At 34.0% G+C, this 21,115-nt stretch overlaps 2 protein-coding genes across 2 annotated transcripts; both read left to right on the top strand.

Moving 5' to 3' along the window:
* Positions 1–767: 767 nt before the first annotated feature.
* LOC123660228 lies at positions 768–4,980 on the top strand. The gene is made up of 4 exons (XM_045595327.1): positions 768–942; positions 1,214–1,980; positions 2,971–3,132; positions 4,725–4,980. The coding sequence occupies exons 2-4, from the start codon at positions 1,220–1,222 to the stop codon at positions 4,978–4,980; spliced, it is 1,179 nt and encodes a 392-aa protein (XP_045451283.1). The 5' UTR covers positions 768–942; positions 1,214–1,219.
* A 6,113-nt stretch (positions 4,981–11,093) lies between these two features.
* Positions 11,094–15,596, top strand: LOC123660224 (serine/threonine-protein kinase VRK1). Its single transcript, XM_045595324.1, has 6 exons — positions 11,094–11,498; positions 11,575–11,644; positions 11,877–12,073; positions 12,563–12,779; positions 13,833–14,006; positions 14,615–15,596. Exons 1-6 carry the CDS (start codon positions 11,274–11,276, stop codon positions 15,403–15,405), a joined length of 1,674 nt encoding a protein of 557 aa, XP_045451280.1. The 5' UTR covers positions 11,094–11,273; the 3' UTR covers positions 15,406–15,596.
* The last annotated feature ends 5,519 nt before the right edge of the window (positions 15,597–21,115 follow it).

The raw sequence follows: 21,115 nt of genomic DNA, 5'->3' as shown, positions 1-21,115 counted from the left end.
TATGAATTTTATGAGATATTTGCCATAGATATCCGTGTAGCAATCACGTACGATTACACTATCACCCCAAAAGGAGCAAAACGTACCCCGACCTTACAAAGACAGTAGAAAGTCACCTAAAAGTGAAACCTAAGTCTTAATTGTATCTTCAATTAGTGGCCGTAGGCGTTTACTTTCGTTCGACGGGAGCGCAGACAGGTGGTCATGTTCCAAGAACGATGACCCCGATTCGGGCCCGAATCTAAACATTTACATTACGGTTCATTTATCAAGACGCTCACTGTGTCATTTTTTAATTATTTTGTCTGATTGATGTAATTGCAAAATTACTTCGAGACGTTTTTATTGATAAATAAAGGAAAGATTATAATGTATACATCTAATTGGTGATCCCGAAATTATTTGACAGCAATTGAATAGTTTCGAACTTTGAATTTTGGCTTTTATTTGTTTGTTTACAATTTGTAACTTGTACAACATACCTTTGTTGTAAAACTTTACTTTTTGAAGTTTACTTAACCTAAATAAAACACAAAAATAATATGACGTTTATTTTACGGACAGAGTTTTCGTTTTTCTGGGTAAGGTTTAACAGACAAATATTTTCAAAGTATTAAGTACACCAATATCTTTTAAGCATCTAAAGTCAATTTTACTTAATTTTGAACGTTTAAGATTTATTATTTGTTCTCTTAATAAGTATTTACAGTTAAGCACAATAAAAAGATAATTATAATGGCTTCGTCTCTTGTTCGCAAGTAGGTGACATGGACAGCAGCTCATGGCTACGACTACGCGTCCGCCTGTGCGCGGCCCTACCGCTCCAAGCGCGCTAGAACCGCGCCCGACGTTCCCTGCGACCTGAGCAAACAGAACTTCTGCACCACACCGGGCGATAGCTACCCTTGGCATGCGATACGAAGATTTATCCGCGAAAACCAGGTAAATTAATTATCACAGTAGACATTCCTTGCAATTAAATATGCCTTTATAGTTATTTTTATAAGCTGTATTCCAAACGATGACTTAATTATCAAAATCGGTCTAGTATGTGCAAATGCCAATGTAGTTCTGATATACTACAAATGCACCTCTTAGTACTTTTGTTAGATTTTAACGTTCCAATAAAGTTGTGTCGTGCTTCGTGACCAGGTGTTACATAGTTTTAATGGCATTATATGAAATGTTTTAATGTTTAATTTTACTGCTTCAGGGTCTTATGAGGAGAATGTATGGAGAAGAACTACATATTGCAGTGCTTAAAGCAGAATTAGAAAACTTCATTGTCGATGACGATAAAGGCAATGATTTCGCTGAGGATCTCATTAAAACAAAAATGTTTTATACAAAGAAAAATCACGGCCGTGCCATGAAAGACAAACCACATTTTAGACCGATACAAGCAAATGATAAACAAAAGAAAGTTGAAAACGATACCTTAAAAGTTAAGCCTTTGGATAATTTTAACAGCACTAGCAAAAGTAAAGAAAACAACACAGACAACAATGAAACAACGAAAGATGATAAGGGCATATCGTACAAAACTAAACTTGAAAGTATAGCAAACATTGAAATAAACAATTTAGATCCAGACGTAATTACCTTAGACGCTGTAATTAAACAGAGTATTGAGACGAACAGTATATATACAAATTTTTCTGGTACATCTAAAACTGAATTATATACATCTGAAAACAAAAACAATACAGAACGAAATACCGCGGCAACAACAACAGAATTTACAGTCAACACAACAGAATCTAATGATGATCAATACGACGATTTGACAACAGAAGCGGGCAAAGATGCTTGGAAGAATTCCGCTGATACTTCTACGCTACCGCCAACATTATTATTCTCAGAGCTTGAAAAAGTTGACCGAATAGATATTAAAGATAATGATAAAAAGGAAGAATTTCATTCCAAACCCGCGCAACATCAAGACACAATGCGTCCTTCTGTTATCAAGCTACGAGGAGCGTAAGTATATTTATAATTATTATTTGCATAAAAGAAATAATTAAAAATATAACACAGTTCCACTACCACCTTGGAACTTAAAAAGCCGACCGACGGCGGGATAACCATCCAACTGCAGGCTTTGAAATACACAGGCCGAAGACAAGTATCAGAGTCTTCGGTGCGACAAAGCCAGCCCTGCGGTCACCAACCCGCCTGCCCAGTGTGGTGACTATGGGCAACACATACGAGTTCACACTATTTTTGGTGCGATCTTGTGGAGGCCTATGTCCAACAGTGGACTGCGAAAGGTCGAATTGAATGATTTGGTGAAAGAGCTAGGTCTAACATTATCATTTCTAAAGACTGCTATATGAACTAACTACTGTATTGTAACTAATGAATAAAGTTCTTAGTTCTTATTAAAAAAAAAAAATTGTAGTCAAATATAAAAGTTTCTTATTTATAAACATACAATACTTTCACCTTTATTATAAACCCCATAACGTATTTGTATACTTGACACGTTCGATCATAAACATATCAAAATTATACAGAGATCCGCTTTTAGTTAACATGATAATTTCCTTGATGGAGTCATGGTCTAAGACGTTTTTATAACAGCAGGTTTTCATATTTGCGACACCTTACTTTCACCCGGACCAACGAATATGCTATGCTTACATTAACAACGTCGATATCATAAATTTAATTTTTAACACTCTAAAAGTATTATTAATAAACACGTTGTTTCCATTCTTAGTTCTTAATTTATTATCTTATTATACATTTTATTGTTTTGGTGTTTTTTGTATAACTTTCACTTTAATGTTTCGGATAGTAACTATTTGACAGTTGCGTTTGCAGACTACCCGCTACCCGTATGTAATGACTAGATTGTTTTTAATATCACAAAAAAGTAAATAAATATAGCTGTAAATATCTGCTCCATATAATTATGCGATAGAGCGCACATTTCATAAAACTAAAACTGTTCTTTTTCCGTTACAGAAACGCGTGCGAAACCAAAGAAGAGATGGCGGCACCTTTCTGGGCGAACAATACGCGTGGAGAGATGCTGGCACTCCTCAATATGTACCCCTTCGAGCAATACATACACCTGGAGACCTGCGTACACAAACACAAGCAAATGTACTGCAGGGAAGGATGCAGGTGACACATACCTTTTCCTCCCCCCCATTTTGTTCCCCTCCCCCTCTCTTTCTTTCAACTCGGACAACAGATATAGTTTTATTTTATTATGCTATAGTTGCTGTCTTACCCGTACGAGACATAACATGATATTTTAGACTATAATTTAACTCAATTAAGAATTTTCTGTCGCATACATCATTTGACATTAGTGCATTATATCACGCAAAAGATTAAGCTGTTTAAATATGTGTTGATAAATTATTATTACCTATATATGAAACAAAAATTTATTTAATTAATATTTATAATATTAAAATTCTACCATTTGTCATGACTTTTTGCATATATTTGCATAACAGTGACAACTTATTTGACAAACGCTAATACAGGCGGATATCTGCGACATCGCTCGTGTATGTGTCGGAGTTAAACAATCATTACAACTTACACAGTCCACTGCTGGACATAGGCCTCCACAAGTTTACGCCAAAAATAAGGTGAACTCGTGTGTGTTGCCCATAGTCACCACGCTGGGCAGGCGGGTTGGTGACCGCAGTACTGGCTTTATCTGGCTGTGTTAGTTAAACAATGTCTTTGTCAAATTATTACCTTTAAAAAAATTGTTGATAGCGAAAATGTTATTCAACACACATGTTTACTTTGTTCGAGATTTTAAAATAACAAGATGTGTGGGATGCAGTACCACTGGCTTAACACAAGCCCATCACAACTACTTTTTGAGCCTATCTGAATGAAGCTATTATATGCTTTTTTTTTAACAAAAATCTATTTAAATCATATATATTGATACGCTAAGGTTTAAGATATTTGCCTCCCTTTTTAGAAAAAGATCTCCTTTTTTAAAAAAAAACCTCCCAATTACTCCACATAAATTACGTATCATTTTATATATAATTGCTTGCTCTATCGGAGTCAACAACTAAAAAATTATTATTGCTTTGGTTTTGGTATATTATAATTGGTTTTTGTAATTAAAATTATATATATGACGGGTTTATTTGAAACAACGTCAACATGATTGACGGTCGGTTAATTTTTTTTACTTATTTAATGCGAATTATTCGCACAGATATTAGCTTAGCTAGTAATATTATTATAACTTCATATAACAACCGCTCTGGGGTTATTGGTGAGTGTGCCACGTACGCGTCTAAGTACCGATGGTTTGCGGATTCGATTCCCGCTGGATGGATATTTGTATTTGTACAAATATTTCTATCCGATTTGGAGGTCTGTCCTTGTGGATCCCCCCCCCCCCCACCCCGGGAACACGAACACGTTAAGCTGTCGTTCCTGGTTGATATTATATAAACCTGATACCGATCGTTACTCATAGTAGAGAATATATCCGCCAACCTGCAGTGGAGTAGCGTGGTGGATTAAGTTCCATCCTGCATTGTGCAGGTACTACATATAACGTCATATTATCGTAATTGGCAAAATAATTATTACAAAAGTTGTGATGTGACGCTGTAACTTTCAAAGCAATAAAACTAAAAACAGTCTGATAACGTCCCATTTCAAAAACCTCTTTTATAAAGAAGCTACAAAAATTAGCTATACTTAATCCATTTCTTGTTATTTGACAGATGTGAACAGCAGTTCCGCCTGCACCGCTTGTTGGCCTATGATCCGCGAAATGAATGTCGCGGCATCTTTGCCGATTGGTTCAAGTTCCCTGCCTGCTGCGTCTGCAAGTGCTACGATGTTCCTCTCGAATTCCGAGCTCGCTCCCCAAGGATACTGCACCCCCAATACGATGAAGACGTCAAGAGACTTATATATGAGGACGTGGCAAGGGATTGGTACACCATGTCTTACGATGACCCAGATGAAGTGTATTAAGTTGGATGACCAATTAGAATTTTCAAAGTTGGTCGTATAAATTGACGCAACGGTTAGTTGGTTACCAATCTTGGCAGGTTGGTTGGTTTTGTATACGTGTTGGCGATCTTGACTGTATATTTATAACTTTTTAGTTAATTTTTATAAAAATAATTTATGTACGTGAAACTAAATTAGACAAACCCCACCATGGAAGATTTGAGGTACTTATTTAGTAATATTTAACGAAATAAAATATTATTATATTAATAGGGATTTTTTGCAAAAATCTAAGAATACTATAATAAGATAAGAAGACTAGATCTTTTTCTGACCTTCTTATAAGTAAAATTTCTCAAGCCACCTTAATACTTATGTCTACTAAATATAAATTTAAAAAAAGAACCTTATAAAACCTAAAGTTTTAAATATAATTTTGTAACGTAAGTACCTACCAATTCTATTGAAATAACACAAGTATAAGCATGTCAATAATAAGATATTTATTATACACTTAGTTTATAAGTATTAGATAAAACTATTTAATGGTAATAAAATTTAATATAATTTATTGAATGAAAAAATTTGCTTACTAATGTAGTTTTTTTATAATTTAATACACATTCGTTACTAATAATCATTATATTTAAGGCTAGTGAAAACTGTAATTAAATATAAAAATATAATGAAATGTTAATTATGTGAAGAAATTTTATTAAAACACATTTGTTTAATTTATAGCTTTTTATTACAATAATTATTATAAATCAGTTATGCCATGTGGATTAACCCGCGTTAATTTGAGGAAAAAGCGCACTAAAATATTTTTAAATAATTACTGTGTACTCCTAAATTTTCCGTCTACATGAAATGCTATAAAAGACTAAGTTTATGTTCACAAAATTATCTTATTTATGAAGTATTTTTCATTTGTAAGAAATGATATCTGGCCAATGCAACTATGATATCTTCTAAGACATTCGTCGAAATGAAATGAAACAGGCATAATTTTGTTTAAAAAAGATTTTTTTTAAAATATATGTACATACGCTTGCAACACCATAAGCATCGCAAGTGCGTTGCCGGCCCAATCCCCAATCCCCAAGGAGCTCTGGTCACCTTACTCACCAACAGGAACACAATACTGCTTGAATACAGTATTATTTATTAGCTGTGGTCTTCTTTAAGGTCGAGGTACTACCCTATTCGGGCTGCTATATATTTTGAGCAGGAAATTCCTGCTGTGCCCTACCTCAGTTCAGAAATGAATAACGAACCTATTTATTTTGATAAAGATTTACATAATGTCTATAAAACTACTCATTTTTGGACTTATAATGGCGATAAATTCCATCATAAGTAGTTTTTGGGTAGCTTAACCGGTTACGCAACTCACGCAACGGAAGCTCACTGAAAAGAATATTATTTCCCGTTTTCGTAACATTTCTTAATAATGCTTAGGTCGTTGCGTAATGTTATGTAGCATATAGCCTTCCTCGCTGAACGGACAATGCAAAACAAAAATAAATTTTTACTAATAATTCTAATTCCACCCAGAAGCTCTTGAGATTAGTGCGTTTAGCCCTCCCGGCCAGATTTAGTTACAATAATCGGCCCCCAGTGCTAAACAGCTTATGGTATAATTTCAAACAGTGTTGAGAATTCTGAATAATTGTTATCGATATTATAATATACTCGCTCTCGCCAACGAATCATCGTACGAATCTGTTCTAGACCAAAAGGAAGAACCGTACCATTGGGCCGTAGGTAATATAAAAGTAGGTATATAAAAGTATAAAACGGTACCATCAGCAGGGACTTATTTGGTACATTAGTATTAATTCAATATTCTGTTCTTCTTCGTAGTATATTAAATAAATAATTTTCATATAGGTATAATACCGATCGAATAATATCTCGTCAAACAGTTTTCATTTCGAATGCTATCCAGTAATCGTAATGTAGTAACTATATTAGTGACGCCACAAAATATTATCGAGATAAAGAATATACATTTTTAATTTAGTAATTTTCTACCGATTGTCCCTTATTCAAAATAAGCAGTTAATTAACACATTCAAGCTTAAATTTATAGTCTAGACATGTTGACACAAACTATTTTTTTTTTCTATTATATAGTTTATATTAGCGCATCAATAGCCCACGTAAAATTACGGATTCAGCGCTGTGTTTCAGGGTTGTAAATGTAGATCATATATTATTACCCCAAAGTAACAGACTGTAAGGCATAACACTATCAAAATAGCTAAAATATATTAAGCGCGCAGTAGTCGCAGTAGTATAGTAGCGCGCAGTAGTAAAGTTGGTCGATTGTCGAACTTTCCTAACTGCGAATGCTGCGGAGCTGAGATGACAAATGTTACTTCAAATGAAATTTCGAATCCAAATTTATCCCTAAGAAAATATAAATTATAATTCGGATGTTTAATATTAGGCAATGCAAACACTTTTTCCTTGATGGTCAAAACCAAGTTAGTCAAGGTCATCACTGGTATGCTACAGCTTTTTCTTGCCTGTACTCATGTACTGTTTCTTTAAACATTAGTGTGGATCACGGGTGTGGATCAATATTGATTTTGAAATCGATGTTGTTTTATTTATTTCATAGAGCAACACGGAGGGGAGTAGCCATTGCGTCCGCTACCGATACAAAACTTTCTGTCATTTTTTGCGGGGGGAAATTACACACATGCATACTTTATCTAATTCCCACACAAAAATAATCGTCTGTCACTACGAAACTCACACATACTAAATTAAAATCACACTTAGATTTTTCACAAACACATAGATACATTCTGTGTCATTACAGTATAATGACACGCCGCAACTACACTGACAAGTTGCTTACAGCCGTGGTTGTACCAACTGTCGATATGCATTATCGATAAATTCAAGTACTCGATTAGGGAAATAAGGTTTTTAAGGTGATACATAGGTAAGGTGTTATTATAAAAATAGACTTAATTTATTATATACTACAAATCAAACATCTTCATGTAAAATAAACGATTATAAAGAGTAAGATTTGATTGTTTGTTTGTTAGCATTGAATAGGCTTCGAAACTACTGGACCGATTAAAAAAATTATTTCACCATTGAGAAGCTACACTATCCTTGAGCGACATAGGTTATACTATATTTTCAAAAATATTAGGGATCCTTACGGGATAAAAAGATAACCTAAAAAATTCCTTACATTGTGTGCGCTGCAAAAACTAATGATATTAGAAATATATAATGTAGTAAGACTTTGTAGAACACATCATTATCTACAATAATTGTATTTGCTCGCAAAAGAAAAAAAAACTGACTTCAATTACATCGACAAGTAATACAATATACGTAATATATACGCGTTATCAAAGGTTACTCAAAAAGTTGTTATCAGATCTCGATGAAATTTGAACGCGACCACATGATAAACATCAGCTTTCTATTAAGAGGCTCCCCCTTCTCAATGACCTTGCGCATTTAGACTTTGCCACACCCCACCCACCCGCACTTCATCTGATCAGTATTACGCAAAGGTTATTAAACTCGGCCATCTACCGGCTCTAGCTTGCACTTCTAGGACATGCGATTGATCCGTTTCCTATACCAAGAGCTTGCGTACAAGTTTTGATCATCCATAATTATTATTTAATTTTCTTCTTGTCGTGTCGATCATTTAGGCTATAACATTATATTAATTACTAGTTGTTACTTGTTGTTCAATTCGCCGTTATAAAATAAATAAATTTCTAAAATAAAAGTAGCCTAAGTTACTCCTTACTCTATCAGCTATCTGCCAGTGAAAGTCCCGTCAGAATCGGTCTAGCCGTTTCAGAGATTAGGCGGAACAAACAGACATACAGACAGACAAAAATTGTCTAAATGCTATTTTTGTGTATGTATCGTGTATACATTCATATGAATTTAGTAAAAAGCGGTTATTTTAATATTAAAAACAGCAGCTCCAATTTTATTTGTATAGATATACTAAATTTATATTTTATTCTATTATCGGCTCGGTGAAGATCGACTTTACGTTCGGATCTTAGACCACAAACTAAGCAGCTTTACATTTACACAGCTCAAAATTAATAATTTAAATTATTTTTTTATTTGAAGTAAATACAATTGCAAAATTCAACAGTAAGTCTGTCTGCCTGTTACATTTTCATGCCTATCTTGGATTAAAAAAAGTAAATATATTTGCGCGTAAGCAAGAGCAGCGTGCGATGACGAGCGACACAAGTTCCCCGTACAAAGGCCTCTGGCCGTCTGCCGCGGGCCGCCTGTCGCCCGGCAAATAACCAGAAATTATATTTTTACGATTTTCTAATAAAATACTGCACTTAATAAAAAACCCTTCTGTAGAAATATTAAGTACAGGATTCTTAATTAATAAAAAAAAATATTCACTATTGTAAGTAGTAAAATTAGAAAGCCTATACGATTTTTGTACGCGAAAGGAGGTCCAGGTAAACAATTATTTCTCTTTATTTAGAGAGTTTTATACAATTATCTTACAGTCACATTAATAAACTGAATCCGAGTTACAACATATATTTATTTGATATTTTTAACGTAACTTTAACGTATACTTTATAGCACATGAAAACGGCCGAATTTGTCTGGGATCCCCTTAAATTAAAAATCATCAAAATCGGTCCACCCAGTCAAAAGTTCTGAAGTAACATACATAAAAAATACAGTCGAATTGAGAACCTCCTCCCTTTTTGGAAGTCGGTTAACAAGTGTCGCGACAGCATATGTCTAACTATTATAATTATGTCACAATACGTTTGGTGCGACGTTGTTGTGCCAAACAATGCCAGTCTACAATAAACGATTTAAAGTTAATATACATTTTGAGGAGTTGATGATGTACACGGTGATGTCAACGAATCTGGAATAGGGAGCGTAGCACTAATGGTATCATAAGATGATAGCTTGTCATCTGCTAGATTGAATGATTTGTTGATGACTCTGAAATGATGGACATTGTTAATTTTTGATTACCTTGTACATGAGACAAAAAAAACTTATGGGACAAAAACAGTGTGGCGTTAGTGTTGGTTTGGTGCCCTCGAATAATCCTTCTATTGTTCGCCAACACTTGAAAGTTAGTGGTATTGATATGATCTGAACAAATTACACTATTTTTTGTGGGCGTCCAGGTTAATCTGTTATTACCATTTTTTTCCATGTATCCCTTAAATTGGGATTTTTAGAATACCTGCCAAATTTTTATATAAAACATTTTTATATGGTGGAAGTTCACATTAAGTAATTCTAGTAAAATGTATTAATACTCATAATACGTGTATTATATTTAATTTAATGCAATTTTATTATATAACTATGTTTATTAAAAAAAGCTAGCAATATAATATTTTAAATAAATCACAAAAATGTCTGTCTCCTCTTTTGCCTTTGCCGTTTTTATCGATAACCATCTACAAACAAACCGGTAACAACACTATCGCTCGGCGACTGTGACTTCTCGGAAATAGACTCCGATCAGTCGCTCGACCGATCCGCATATTGTATGCGGGCGAGCGGCCTGTGTTTGTAAACAAATCGAGTCAACACGAACGATAATATTTGTAATTTTTAAGTTTAAAAAAGGTTTCAAAGAAGTATACAAGTAATAATGTGATTAAAAAATACTTACGTATGAAAGGTAACGCCATGTTTTAGTAAATTTGACGTGGCAGATCTTTTTTTGCAGCAAAAAACAGAACAATTTGGCATTTTTTGAAGGACGTTGATTCAATTGCGCAACTAGATTTTGTCTAGTGGTCAGTGCGGCTGCAACTAGTTTTATTGTTTGCATATGGCCATTTGGCCTTATACCTTGACAGAGGGGAACGCCTGTACATGGCTACTCCCCTCCGTGTTGCTCTTTGATTTATTTGTTTCAATTAAAAATTATTCCTTGAGACTATTTGTTTTTTTATACCCATACTATACAACTACAATTATTATTATTATTTATGATTATTAAGGTTAATTAATTGTTAACAATAAATATTGCAAAATAACGTTCATAGTTAAAATATTTGTATAAGCTTCTTGTCCCATCCCTAGAATCCTTTGATATGTATTATATTATCTAAGCCCTAGATCAACAGCTTTGATCAACAGTTTTAGAAGGCGGACTACGTTAATTATTACTTTTAAAATAAATAAAATACTATTTCATAGATTAATATATATTAATTACAATAACGACGTATTATACTCGTGTTAATTTATTACTTTAGTGATATATGAATGTAAATTGAATAATAGTTATATTCAAAATGACTGGAAGAGCGAAAAAAGTGGCCCAGCCGAAGAAAAAGGCAAATGGATATAAAATGCCAGCACCTATCCCAGTTGGTGAGGTGATAAATGATACGATAGCCAAGAAGAAGTGGCGTATAGGACCTTCGATAGGCGTTGGCGGTTTCGGTGAGATATACTCTGCTTGTGAACACACCAGTTCACCCAAGAAAACCTCAAGCTATCCTTATGTTGTAAAAATAGTAAGTAATGCAATAATAATAATTTTCGTATATTTTTCTAGTAGGAAATATCTTAAATAATACCTTTATTCAACAGGAACCACACGAAAACGGTCCTCTCTTCGTTGAGAAACATTTTTACATTAGAAATGCTAGCAAAGACGATAGTGAGTAAATTCGTTAATTGTAGCTTTTTATTTTTCAAACAACATGTATTCTGCTTGTGAAAACATCGGTAAAAACAATACCACAATATGTGGTAGTGCTTGTTTCAACCTTAAGCCTAATTTAGATGCATGATATCTCAATTCGAAACGTTTTTCCATATAACACATATTCATTAATTTAATTTTATGAAAGCAAAAATTCTGATTTTAATAAAAAAAAACTTAATTTCAGTTGCTAAATTCATGAAAACAAGGAAGTTGGCTTCATTAGGAATGCCATCGTATTATGGTAATGGGTCCCATGAGTTCAAAGGGGAAAAATACAGATATTTAGTTTTAGAAAGATATGGAAAAGATGTATGGAGTCTCTTCAAAGAGGCTGGGAGGAGCTTTCCTTCTACTGCTGTCTTCCAAATAGGATTACAAATGGTTTGTATTATATGTAACTGCTTATATGGTAATAGCTAAAATACAAATTGATTTGTTTGCTTTCTGATCTTCTAAAACAATTTTAGTGTGATAAATTTACACTTCAGCCTGTAATACCCCTCAGCCTATAATACCCCACTGCTTTGCATAGGCCTCTTTCTCCATATAGGAGAGGGATTGGAGCTTAATCCAGCACGCTGCTCCACTATGATGGATACCCTACTATAAATAATGCAATGAGGTGTATATGATAACAACCAGGATCGACAGCTTAACGTGCTCTCCAAGGCACGGTGGGGAAACCCGACCCACAAGGACTAACAACTAGACCGGAAATAAATATTTGTATAAACACAAATATCCACTCCAAGCGGGAATCGAGCCCACAATCGTGTTTTATGCGCCACCAAAATGGCACATGCACTATTACACAAGAGCGATCTGCCTCTGAAATTACTTTTTTTTTTATTTATATATTCATTATTTTAGTTAGACGTGCTAGAATACATACACAGTAAAGGCTACGTTCATGCCGATATCAAAGGAGCAAACATTCTAATGGGTATGAAGAAAGGTACAGAGAACCAAGCATATTTGGTTGATTTTGGTTTAGCCACGAGGGTTAATGAGAAAGAATTCAAACCGGATCCTAAATGTGCACATAATGGAACAATTGAATATACAAGCCGGGATGCACATCTGGGAGGTAAGACATGTGATGTGTTACCTACTGTTACAACTGCTACAACTGCTTGCATTACCATACACATATCATACACATCATCATACACATCATCATCATCATCATCATCATCATCATCATCAATGTAAAGATTTAGAAGGAGGGATATATTATTATAAAATAGTTATAACTTTTATGGGTAAAAAAATATTTTTGATTTTTTTATTGTTTGTATGAATAATTTTTAATGTTAATAACATAGCATGGTAAATATGTATAACTTATATTTACTACTCTCAATGCTAGGAATCTGGAGCTTGAATGGAAACATTTTAAAAGTGTTTTGTAAAGTATTTAATATTTGGCAAGATAAAAATTGTATATATATGGGTCGATCCTTATCTGATAAAAACTCACTAAAGGTTTTTACTATATTTTTTGTATGTACCTGTATATATACATGTTATTTATTAATTTGTGGTTAAAAATTTCAAAACTAAGTAAACTGGAACTTAGATATGAGGCATTCCACGCAAAGTGGACAGCTAAAAAATGTTGATGTCTCCGATTTTAGTAATATTAAAATATATTATACCTGTATATACCTTGTGGTGTCGGCCGAGTAGAATAGCACCACCCCCTTTCTTCCTGTGGGGGTCGTAAAAGGTGACCGAAGGATAAACCTGGCCCAAAATCATCAGGGCCCTGGAGAAGGAAAACTTCATTTGAAACCCAAAATGGGGAATGGGGTCTCCGTCAAGCATTCGTGGCATAGCTCTAAAATGCGAAAGACTCCTGCAGCCGAACTGGCTCCGCACGTATCGACTCGTCGTTGCTGTGGGCCTAGCCAGTGAGGTCGAGAGGGTGGCGCAGAGCTTAGACAACTCTGCGTTTTCCTGAAGAGTGACCTAGGTGACACAGTGTCTGTCTGACACTGTCTAAATCGTCTGCAATAGATGGACTAGGGTCAATGAGATGATGAGATATACCCAATCCATCTGTGTAATATTATGACAGTATATTATATAATTATCGAGTTATAAGATATTAAAGTTTAGATGCCTGTAACATTTCCAGTGGCAACCATGCGTGGAGATCTAGAGATACTGGGTTACAACATGTTGCAGTGGCTAGTCGGAGAACTGCCGTGGGAAAAACATTTGAAACAGCCCAAAACTGTGCAAAATATGAAAGAAGCCTTCATGAAGAATGTTCGGAATGAAATAACAAAACAATTCCCTAATGTACCTGGTAAGCTGTTTCAAATTGTTCGACTTAATAACATATTTTTGTTAAATAATATAAATCTTAGATACCTATTGTGAGATTTAATTTAAGGGGGGAGATGATAATTATGAGGGACGATAGGCGCCGTGTTGGCGCAACGGTTACAGCCATGGACTGTACCTGTTGCGCTGCCGGTTGCGGGTTCGATCCCCGCACATGACAAACATTTGTATTGGCCATACAGGTGTTTGCCGTGTCTGGGTGTTTGTGCGGTCCTTGTGAGTTTCCCCACCGTGTCTCGGAGAGCTCGTAATCCGCCGGTCCCGGTTGTTATCATGTACACCTGATAACGATCGTTACTCATAGTAGGGAATATATCCGCCAACCCGCATTAGAGCAGCGTAGTGGATTAAGCTCTGATCCTTCTCCAGTGGTGGGATATTACAGGCTGAAGCGATATGAGGGAAGGTAAAGAATAAAATGTAAGTGGGTAATTTACAATACATAATCAGACCATTATACGTATTACTTTTTCTGAAATTTAAATGGAAATGAAATTTTTTAAATAGTTTTTGACTAGGGAACATTTGGTATTGTGATTTCCTAAAACGTTTTAAATTTCTTATTTTCAGATGCTCTAATCAAATACTTTGAGTACATAAACTCGTTGAAACCAAAAGACAGTGTAGATTATGCTAAATGTAGACAATTGTTTGAAAGTTACCTCAAATCGGAGGGAGTAAATAAGAACAGTAAAATTGAGTTCACGCAGAACAAAAAACGGAAAGTTACTAAAGTAGACAATAGCAGCAAAGATGATGTAGAAGATACTGATGAGGAAACACCGAAAAAAGTACTAAAAAAGAACACGACAAAACAAAATGGTGATTTGAAACCAATAAAGCGACGTAAAAAGACCCCCGCAAAAGCTGTTGTCACTGAAGAAAATAGTGAAAATGAGGAACCTGATGAAAGTATTGAGAAAGTAAAAAAATCCAGAGTGAAGAAAAGGAAATCTGTAGAACCGTCTGTGTTAGTAAAAGTTAAAAAGACAAAATTGGCGCCGAAAGCAACACCGCCAGCTAAAAAGAACCACACAAACATTGCAACGCAAACTTCTGCTGAAAAATCAAAACTAAATCCAAGACAGGTATCTTTTGACAGTCCTATTTGTGAAATTATTGGAGAGAAAAAACCAGAAAGAGGTGCTAAAGTCAGCAAATCGCCCAATTCGAGTGGGGATATATTTGATGATTCGTTCACAATTGAAGAAAAAAGGATAAGACCAAAGAGGAATTTATTGTCAGATGAAGAAGTTATAGTGAAGAGGGTGGTGAGAAAAAAAGTGACAACAGTGAAACCTAAGGCGAAATCATGGAAAAATACGCCCGCTGTACTTAATGGACGATCACCACCAAAATAGTTGTGCCAAGTTCTATAGTTTTAATTTTACATTCAATAGAAATTGCCATCAATTCTATTCCCACCAAAATTCACAAATAATAAATCCAAGTACAATTATTGTAAGGAAAGACACGTAAACCCCAAGTGTAAGTTTACGCTATTTTTTAATAATAATGTAATTAAAAACTATATTAAACTTTGTACACTCAACTAGAATATTTTAAAATTTAAAAAAAATCTTAAATTAGGATATTCATTCGTAAAATTACACTCTGTATTAACATTAATATACAATTTTGTAATCTTATCATTGAAATGTAACTGAAATGAGGTAGTGATAATTTGGCATACCTTTTTTTTACTTAGGTATAACGATTTTGGAGAACAGTCAGTTTTATAGGTTGTTGGTAAATTCAAAATTAAATGAGTGATTGTTGTGGTACTATGCAAAATGTTATATTATGTTGATTGCATTGTTTTTATGCGGTTAAATGAAGTTTTGAATGATTGTGTGTTGTCCATGCCAATGAAGCAATGAATATTTTGTCAAAGCTTAGGTTTTAAAGACTACCATTTTTTTTTTTAATTTTCCCTCAAGGATTATAAGTTATAGTTGTGATTTTTGAACAGTTTGTACAAACCGAAGTATTTTTATTTTCTATTAGTGTTAATAATGTTGGTTAAACAGATTGTTCCATATGCAGGTAGAACAACAAAAGCTGGCATGTACTACACATTCACGTGTGTGCTTGAGTCAGTATATGCGAACATATGGTATAGCAGTGCATCGCATACAAACAAAATCAAGTCATCTTATGAGTGACAAAAATTGATCTTTTCTATATCTGATTGTGATTCTCTTTTTGATATAGAATTGGTTTGAACAATTGAAACGTGTTAGCTTTAAAAAACTTGGAGTTACTATAATTTGAGAGGGTGTGGATGAACCAATTTAAAAGATTTTTTTTTCAAATGAAATACGCGCGCGCTTCTTGTAATATGTATTATTGCTTATCCAATTGTTAATATTGAACCCAAAATGTTTTTTTTTAATTGTATCATCCAGATCCATCCTAAAAAAAAACACTATTATTCTGATGTTATTGAAAGCTTTTATGGTCCAAGATCCGAACTTAAGTCGATCTTCACCGAGCTGATAATTGAATGAAACATTGTTTATAATAAAGTTAGTATAATTAGATAATATATTAAAAATGGGTTGCTTAAAAAAATCTTGCGCTGACCACTTTTAATTACTTGAAAAAAAATCTGACTTGATAGTATGAAACGTATAGAATGTGCAGTTGTTGCCTATTATTTTACTGGGTTGCCAGGTATATAGAAGATAACTGGCATCGACATACCCGTTTATATTATAGTTATACCCGTTTATATTATAGGTATACCCGTTTATATTATAGGTATACCCGTTTATATAAACGGCTGCACATTGGGTGCGTTTCACTGAAAGCTCGCAACGTAATCGACCACGACAGCTGAAATTGTCGTCCAACTAACATAAAAAACGCCGCGGACATTGTAAGCTAATTCGGATTGCGGACATTGTAAATTATAAGTGGAACGCATATTTGAGCGCTGTCAGTTGTCAGCTGTGTGCTCGCAACATGGCAGCAAAATGCAGCTGTGGGGGTTGTGAGTAAATATTTCGCATAGATTGGAGTAAAACTTAATTCAACCTAGATTCTCGGGAATTTATTGAAACGCTTCATCGAACATTCGCAATTTGACATTGACAGGCGTTTTTTAAAATTCCCGCCACGTTTTGATGAAAGTTAACTCTGACCCACCTCTATTTTGTGGGCGAAGTGGGCATGATGTGGTCACGAACGTTGGAACGATGGAAAAGGCGTTGCAGTCGCTCAGTGGAACGCACTCAATCTGTACATGTCATACTATCATGAATGATTAAAAATTTCTTATTATCTTGATGTTGCAATTTTCAATAAAAATTTTTAAAATAAAATAAAAAATAGTCTGTTCAGGATTTTTTTAGGCAACCCATTTTTAATATACTAAATTTATTATAAAGTATGTTTCATTCTATTATCAGCTCATTGAAGATCGTCTTAGGTTCGGATCTTCTAGCATTATGGGGCGGAATAATCGTGTGATAAATGTTAGTATATTGCATTTAAAGTTTGGTCGATGACGCTTTATACCCAATTGTATTAATGTATTTTGCTCATGTTTCGATGTTATCTTGTGAAATAAACAGTACTTTTAACAATTCTCTATTATTTAAATGGGAGGAGGTAAAACAAAGATATAATCAAATCCAAAGCTTTTATTTTTATTTACAATATAATCGTAATATGAAAGTAAACAAAATGTAACGTACCAAATAATTAGATTTAGAAATTCAATAAACATAACATCGGTCACAGCGGCCGCGATCTCGCCGACGACTGCGAGTTACAAAAGCTAAATACACCTAACTTAATACATTTGTGGAGTGATGTTGCTAAGTCTAGTTCATTGTGATATGGGCTCCGTCGTCCCCGCGTGGCAGTACGCGGTCAAGCTATCATTGACTAAAACACAAAACTTTAGCACCATTTGTAAAAAAATATAATATTTTTTTCCAAACAACATAACTGCCGGCGCCAGTCGCGGCGTAGCCCCGACGTACCGTACGTTACTCGGTCACACTTACTATTAAACATTATAAAACAACTATTTACGCCGTTACAGGAACATTTTTATGCAAAATCTATTTAACTTGCAATGGGACTAGTATAGATATCGTAAACTCCACATTGTCATGACCTCTCAGTTACGGAGTTACGATAACGCGTTATGTATAACTTTCTAAATAAGGCCGCATTCACACTAGCTTTCGATGTAGTAAAATACAATTTCTCAGCAATGTAAATGACGCCAAAATCTCCTTTTAGAAGATGCTTAAAAATTTCAACATTCATTTTCTTCGACTTCTTTTGTGACATCGCCGTGACGGCTCTATAAACTTTGTGCTACAAAATAAATATATATATATTGGTAATATAATTTGGTATAATATTTTTCATCTATAAAATATTGCGTGTCGCATATTTTAAAAGGAGTTTTTTTTTTTTTTATCAACGATCTACATACAATAGATTAAAATATCCTTATATTCCGTACCCGTCCGAACTTACGCCTAGTGTACAGCTCAACGTCTTACTCTAAGTGGAATAAAATTAAATGTATACACTATTAACTAGCATGTTTTACACAATTGCGAGGTGGCACTAGCTATCTGCGTCCTGGCTTATCTAGTAAAGCTGGGCAACGGCGACTCGATATAATTAATAAAATTTCGATTAACTCCGTTGTTAGTGCGGAAACGACTAGAAAACTAATAAAAATTTCTATTAATTGAATATTATAACACTGGGTTAACGTCACTGACACAGCTTACTTATAAAGATATGTTACATACTGGAGGTAATTAAAGGGTTTTTTTTTTTGCAATATTGGTGATGTTTAGATAGTGGGTTGGTACAGTATATAAGCAGAAATGGTTTTCCTCTAATATTGGTTCTCAGTACTGTAGAGTTATCGTTGTTCGGCCTGTATCATCCCACTGTCGGGCATAGACCTCTCCATATCAGAGAGTTATCCCTTAGTTTCATTAAACATTAAAACATATAGCTCGAGTCACCGCTCCCCTCATCAACATATATACGACACGCATGGCTCATCTTCGGAGCGAATTCTTCTAAAAACATTTATACATAAATAATAATAAAACAATGGCTCTGCCAAATTGTACTACGTTAATACACCCCCACACTTGGCCAGTTAAAATGATTACATCATCGAAAACGCCACACGAATTTTATTTATACATTAAAAGAAAAATAAAAAATTTTGGCGAAACATTATTTTAATAACCAAAAATGTTATATACAGCGGTAATTTTTTTTTTGACTTTTTATTAAAGCTTAAAAATTTATTTATGGTTATCTAAAAAACAGGGAAAGTACGGATCGTATCACACTTGTGACTTGTTCGCACTGGGATAGTAACTTGCTCGAGTAGCAAGTAATACAGCTCTAAGCAATGACCATCAACTTATGTCTCAACAATTAATCCACATCAAATATGCTTATTAGAGATACTATCGTATTTTAACATATATATCATAGAAAATGTTGATTTAAATCTATCTGATGGGGTGACCATAGTGACCATCTGTTAAACGATACCCACACCACATCACCGCTTGAATGAATCAATATTCATTATTTAAATAAGCCAGAACGGATCATTTTAAATTTTATTACAAAAATGTCACTGACTTGTTTACTACACCGAGATAGGGTAGATTTCAGTAAGAATTTTAGCTACTAAATTACTTGCTACTCGACTTAATTACTATTAATTCAAACGAGGCTCCTCCGAATATTTATTTAAACAGCATAGATATGCTAGAATCAACAAAACGCGCTCGAAACTTTCGCGATCAATAATGGCAAATGTATACTATGTACGAGAATTGCCACAATAAAAAATAAAATAAAAATTACACACTCTTACAGTTCGTGTGATAAGATCCAGTACGATTGTCAATAATTTACAATTACAATAAAAAATAGGCATCCCGCGACGCGGTGTCGTTAATAAATAATTTTATTTTTTTATTTAAATTTGGTGTTAACTCAGTCAGGCATTATTATACAGGTCCCATTACTTTACAATAGTTCTTCAACGTTTCGAGCGCGGCAGAAGCGTACAAACTATTCCGAAACTAATCTATTAACCAATTAATTGAAGTATTTGAACACACTAGACTAGTCGAATCGTTTGTCGGAATGTAATAACTATTTTTTTCATTTATTTTTTCGTGTATAATTGGTACTATCAGAGGCATATATTTAATATTAATTGCACTTTTTTTTAAATATAAAATAACGTTTTACCGGCGGGATCGATATACGTAGCAACGGTAACTACGGCGCTAGCGTAGCTTGGTACGCGATAACTCGCAGCAACCAGTTTTACACTTAAGGTATAAATAACACGTGATTTTTACATTTTTCGTACAGTTCTTATCTTCGAATATTCTCGCCGCGACGCGTGCGACTGTTGTTTATAAATAAAAAAATATTCTGTATATTCTCTTAACTATTGTAATGTTTCCGGTATTAATTTTGGTAATAAAATTCTTTAATATATATATGCCATATATATAATTTTTTTTTTCGTAATTCAATTCGTTTATACCCTAGTTTTCTAGTGCTTTACACATCAGTCGCACGCGCCCATCGGCAACAAACAGTATGTATATAATTCTATTAAAACTACTTATCAATGAATTTCATTAGTGTAGAGTAGAAATGTCCCATTAAAAGATACATCGTTTAAGAATTACACTAAAATATTTCCACGTTTCTAAATTTCAATTATATTCTCATAACGATGGAACACTTCCACTCGATATCTGTAGAATTTTTTTAAAACCCTGGTGCATGCGAAAATGAACCTTATCAACACGTAACTCTATTTCAGTGTGGAAAAATATAAATAAATAAAAAATCACTTGTAATATCAACCATTGTTTTTAAAATCTCAACATTTTTTTTCAAAAATACTAGTATAATAAATGTTACATTATTGTAAACAGTATTAAATAAAAACCATATTTTTTTTATTTTATTTTCGTTTGAACACATAATTCACGCGCCTGAGCCTGTACTTTATGGTGTTAACGAGCAGAAGATTTT

Source organism: Melitaea cinxia, chromosome 15 (genome assembly GCF_905220565.1).
Source record: "Melitaea cinxia chromosome 15, ilMelCinx1.1, whole genome shotgun sequence".
In the NCBI taxonomy this organism is placed as follows: domain Eukaryota; kingdom Metazoa; phylum Arthropoda; class Insecta; order Lepidoptera; family Nymphalidae; genus Melitaea; species Melitaea cinxia.
The sequence above is the reverse complement of the archived record's forward strand: the minus strand, read 5'-3'. Positions and strand labels throughout refer to the sequence as shown.

Bases quoted from the DNA above. Each gene is read 5' to 3' on its own strand.
- LOC123660228 (XM_045595327.1), top strand. From the start codon at position 1,220: ATGAGGAGAATGTATGGAGAAGAACTACATATTGCAGTGCTTAAAGCA. The intron at 1,981-2,970 runs GTAAGTATATTT...TTTCCGTTACAG, and splicing joins GTTATCAAGCTACGAGGAGC to AAACGCGTGCGAAACCAAAG. The intron at 3,133-4,724 runs GTGACACATACC...GTTATTTGACAG, and splicing joins TACTGCAGGGAAGGATGCAG to ATGTGAACAGCAGTTCCGCC.
- LOC123660224 (XM_045595324.1), top strand. From the start codon at position 11,274: ATGACTGGAAGAGCGAAAAAAGTGGCCCAGCCGAAGAAAAAGGCAAAT. The intron at 11,499-11,574 runs GTAAGTAATGCA...TTTATTCAACAG, and splicing joins ATCCTTATGTTGTAAAAATA to GAACCACACGAAAACGGTCC. The intron at 14,007-14,614 runs GTAAGCTGTTTC...TCTTATTTTCAG, and splicing joins ACAATTCCCTAATGTACCTG to ATGCTCTAATCAAATACTTT.